This window comes from Garra rufa, chromosome 5 (assembly GCF_049309525.1).
Source record: "Garra rufa chromosome 5, GarRuf1.0, whole genome shotgun sequence".
In the NCBI taxonomy this organism is placed as follows: Eukaryota; Metazoa; Chordata; class Actinopteri; order Cypriniformes; family Cyprinidae; genus Garra; species Garra rufa.
This window is the reverse complement of record NC_133365.1, coordinates 26,894,969-26,899,880: the sequence shown is the minus strand read 5'-3', so window position 1 is coordinate 26,899,880 and position 4,912 is coordinate 26,894,969. Positions and strand designations below refer to the sequence as shown.

At 36.0% G+C, this 4,912-nt stretch overlaps 1 protein-coding gene across 1 annotated transcript; it reads left to right on the top strand.

The window, feature by feature from the left end:
* The first annotated feature begins 549 nt into the window (after positions 1 to 549).
* On the top strand, positions 550 to 4,364 carry LOC141335880 (GTPase IMAP family member 8-like). Its single transcript, XM_073841441.1, has 5 exons — positions 550 to 594; positions 711 to 908; positions 993 to 1,186; positions 3,389 to 3,422; positions 3,524 to 4,364. Exons 1-5 carry the CDS (start codon positions 561 to 563, stop codon positions 4,036 to 4,038), a joined length of 975 nt encoding a protein of 324 aa, XP_073697542.1. The 5' UTR covers positions 550 to 560; the 3' UTR covers positions 4,039 to 4,364.
* The last annotated feature ends 548 nt before the right edge of the window (positions 4,365 to 4,912 follow it).

The following is a 4,912-nucleotide window of genomic DNA, read 5'->3' as shown; positions in this document are numbered from 1 at the left end:
TGAGTAGCAGCAGTACCTCTAATTTTATTCTGAACAACATTAACCATATGTTTATCATATACTGTGTCGTATTAGATTTATTCGAATAAGTACATGTCTGATAAAAATGTTTTGTATGGTATTTATTCATTAATATAAACTATCATGTATAAAGATTATTCTTTTTATAAGGCTATCTATGTTTATTATAGGCTTAAATGTTGACATCAGAGGACACATTTTCGTATAAACATCTTAAAGCTTAATACAAGCGCAACCATGTATTTTGTGTCTTTTCAAGACTGCTATATTTTATTATAGTGTAGCGACACCTAGTGGACATTTTCCATGAACAGACGCTTAGTCATCTTCAATGACGTCACATAGTTGAATTACAGGAATACGTTTTGAGCATTAGTTTTAATCTTGTCCAAGTTTGTAAATATGTACTATTGAAATATATAACAAAAATTAACTATTGCATGTCGTGATTTAAACAAAGATATATAGGTCTATGAAAATGATAATAATGGTAATAATTGATATTACTGTGTTCTATCAATTTCAGAACTAAACTTAAAATGGAACAGGAAAAACAACTTCTTACAATTAATGGTAATAACTGTAGAGCTTCACTACTTTTTTTCTAAAGACTTTGTTTCTAATTAGACTGGTAAAAATAATAGATACAAATTATATTACATTAACCATTATTTTTCTTTCTTTTGAAGGAAATGAGTATTTCTTCCTTTCACCTGGGAAGACATTCAAGCCTAAAGAGGACATCATAAGAAATGTCCTTGAACAAGTATCAGGTCGGGAGGTGTTCAACGTGAAGAAGTGTGACGCCATTTTGGTTCTCTGCTTTATTGTTTCAAGGGCAGGAACTGACATTGATGCTGCACTGATTGAACTTGAAGCTCTCTTAGGTATTGTGCTGTTATTTAATTTTTTCAAGTTATTGTACTTATTTTAACACTGATTACAAAAACTTTTTGATTACTCCATTTTAGAGTCTAAACCAGCTGTTTTCATGGTGCTTCATCACACATTTGAACCAGAGAAGGTTGTGCCAGACAGCAGCAGATATGTGACCAGGGAGAATACACTCACAGTGGACTGTTTTTTCAATGAGGACGAGGGACTCCTGAAGTGTGTGAAGAATGCTGATGCGGCTAAAAGAATCCGTCAATGGCTGCAGCCACAGGTATCTAGTTCTTTAGGATAAAAGATATTAAACAGTAAATGTAATGTTAAGTATGTTTTTTTTTTCAAGTTCACAATTTTTATCAAAATAAATAGAAAATCAGAATCAGAAAGAGCTTTATTGCCAAGTATGCTTGCGCATACAAGGAATTTGTTTCAGTATGATTAGCTTCCAGTATACAGAGATAACAACAACACACAGACAATAAAAATAAGATGAGAATAAGAAAATACACGTATGTAAATATAAATAGAAAAAAACAAACAAACAAACAAACAAACAAAAAAAATTAAATTTAAAAAATAAAGAAGTGGCATGTACAGTTGTGCTGTAGATCGTAGAATGGAATGCAGGGATGTATTAGGGTAGAGGTGGTAGCAAATAAATAGATTATTGCACACATTTTTTATCGCGCAATGGGAGGAACATTTTAATTGTTCAAAAGGTGGATTGCCTGGCGAAAAAAAACTGTTCATGTGCCTGGTTGTCCTGATATTTGGGGCTCTGTAGCGCCAGCCAGATGGTAAGAGTTCAAAGAGGGGATGGCTTGAATGTGAGGGGTCCAGAGTGATTTTATGAGCTCTTTCCCTCATTCTGGATGTATACAGTTCTTGAAGGGTGGGCAGGGGAGCACCATTAATCCTCTCGGCAGTTTGAACCGTTCTCTGCAATCTTCTGATGTCTTATTTTTTTAGCTGAGCCAAATCAGACAGTTTTTGATGTGCACATAACAGACTCGATGACGGCTTTCTCAGTTGGCGAAGGAAGTACAACCTTTATTGGGCCATTTTTTTACAATGGAGTCGATACGAGTGTCCTACTTCAGGTACTGGGAGATGAAAGATGCCAGGAGCTTGAAAGTCTCCACTGTAGCCACATTGCTGTCCGTGATGGTGAGTGAGGAAAGTGCAGGGGGGTTCCTCCTGAAGTCCACTATCATCTCTACAGTTTTGAGCTTGTTCAGCTCCAGGTTGTTGTGACTGCACCAGACAGCCAGCTCTTTAACTTCCTGTCTGTATGTAGACTCGTCACCATCCTGAATGAGGCCGATAAGCATGGTGTCGTCTGCAAACACACTGAACTTGGATCATTCGAAGTGAACTGATCTTCTAACCTTTTTGCATAGGTCCTTTTAGCCACTCTAATCTCTTTATTCAGTGTGTTCCTGGTCTGGTTGTACAAGACTCTATCCCCTTTTCTCTAGGCATCCTCTTTGGCATGACGAAGATGTCTGAGTTTTTCTGTAAACCATGGCTTGTCATTGTCATTCAGGACAGAAAAGTTTGTTTTACTGACATATAGCTTAACAACATCTCATCAGTCCGCCTATCACTGTTGTTCTACTGCAGCTTATTTGGCTCCTGTATACCTTTTCTGCGCACATTTGACTCATGCCTGGTGCTGAAGTACACGTCTCAAAAGTCTCCCGTTTTATGTGGTCGAAAAGATTTACGGCGGTTCCGCGTCTTAATAAATGCACTTCTTGTTAAGAAAAAAAGGCAGTTTTGAGTAGGGTGGCCAAGCTTAGGCCAGTGGTGGCCACGGCCACCCCTGGCCACCCCCTGGCTCCGCCACTGGCTGCGCGTCCTGAAGCGTTTGATCAACAACGTTGTTCAGCCAAACGTCCGAATAATAAAAAACCGGTAGGAGATTTTGTGGTGTGTTCTGCCAAATGTTCAGCAGTTCATCCCTGGTAAAACTGATTGTGTTTGCAAAACAAAGAACAGGAAAAACGAACAAAAACACTTAAACAATTGGAGAGCTAAGCACAGAGGCTGCCATCTGCAGCACCATCTTGATCATCACTGAATCTAGAAAAGCAATAAAAAATAGAAAAGCAAAAAAATCTCATCATTAGCATTATAATGTTTTTGATAATATGCTTTATGCTTATTTAGAGAAGCATTAAGTAAATTGCTATATAATATAATATGATATAATATAATAATATACACAGCTTAGTTAGTTAGTTGCTATAAGCTGTGATTGTAATACTAAACAGATTTATGTAAAACCAGTGGATAAACTAAACTTACATAGTCATATTGAACATTTCATTCACTAATATGCACTAATCAAGAGTAACTGTATTGAATCAAGTGAAACATCCCAGTTACAGGATTTTACAGAATAGGAAATTTATATTTATATTATTTAAATAAATGCATCTTACTTATGCATCACTCTTTTCTGACACAACAGGAAACTCAAGTCAAAAAAGAGATATCTATTTCCAGTGAGTATGATTTATGTTTTTTTTTTTGTATTCTTGTATAATACAGTATATTTATTTATTTATTTATTTTTGTTAATTGCCTTATTACATATGATGGTCAGAACTGATCACTGTCCTGCTGGGCACGTCTGTGTGTGAGAAGACTGCAGTTGAACACATGATACTTGGTCATGCTGATACCTCTCGAGCCACACAGATGATCACAGTAAATACTGGAGTGGTGGACGGGGAGCAGGTGGCTGTGATCAACACTCCTGACTGGTTCAGCTCTGGGCTCTCCACAGAGGAAATACAACAAAAAATACAATTCTGCATCAATTGGGTTTCACAGAAACCTTACACTTTACTACTAGTCATGGCAGTAAAGCAGTTTAGAGAAGAGGGGAGAGAGATAATGGAGAAAATGCAGGTGATTTTTCAAGACAGATTCTGTGAGACGCTCATGATCATTTTCACTGCTACTAATGAACAAGAAGAGCAAGAGATCCAAAAACCCAACATCAAGAAAAAATGGGCATATCACATCCTTAACATTAGTCAAACTGGGAATAGATCTCAGGTTCCAGGGCTGCTGAAGGTTGTAAAGAAAAAAAATGAAAGTTGCATGTTTATGTGATGCTTAAAAAAATCAACAGAAATGCAGAAGATCAATTTAAAAGCTAAAATACCATAATGTTGGTGAATATCAACTGTGGCTGTGACTAATTGTAATTATTTAAAAAATATGTATGGTAAAGAAGAGCATATTTTCTATTATAAATCTATTAGATTAAAGTGATCAAAATCTTGATAGAAAATTTTGTCTTGGCAGAGAATGTGATAGCTTAAAGTGAAAGTTACTTAAAGTGTTTTTTTTTTTTAAATTGTGAATGCAGCAGGTATTTAGCAGATACTTTTTTGGCATCCCCCTTAAAACAACCTTTAGTGACATTTGTGTTTTCCCTTTTGTGTTTCAGCATGTTGGAAATAAAAATCTGAAAATAGAATACATGTTTGTGTATATCTATCAATGCATTGTCTTCTCAATTCACCATATGTTTCCTGTACAGCAGCTAGATGCAGCACACAAAGTCTACTTTTGAGTTTTTGATAATATCAAAGGCTCAGTTCCTCTAAAAAGAAATTTACTTATCCTCGTGTTGTTCTACTTTAAATGCTCTCCAGTGTAGCTCTTCAATTGCCTTTGCATTTACACATTCAAATAAGGGACGTGAAGGTGAATAACAGCATTATGCTTCATGTCATTAGTTGTTCCAACTAATTTGTGAATGGTGAATACAGAGGTGTTTTATTTCATTTTGATTGAATTTTATCTTCTAATATACAGTAATACAATTTAAAGATAAATCTGCATCATCTAACAAAAGCTGATGAAAACATTGACTCCACGTTGGCTTGCCCTGTGTACATGGTAAATGTCTTCTCCCCATGAAATATGCAGATGGAAAAATTCACTGTATCTTTTCTGCTGCTAAAGGTGGCACAACCAG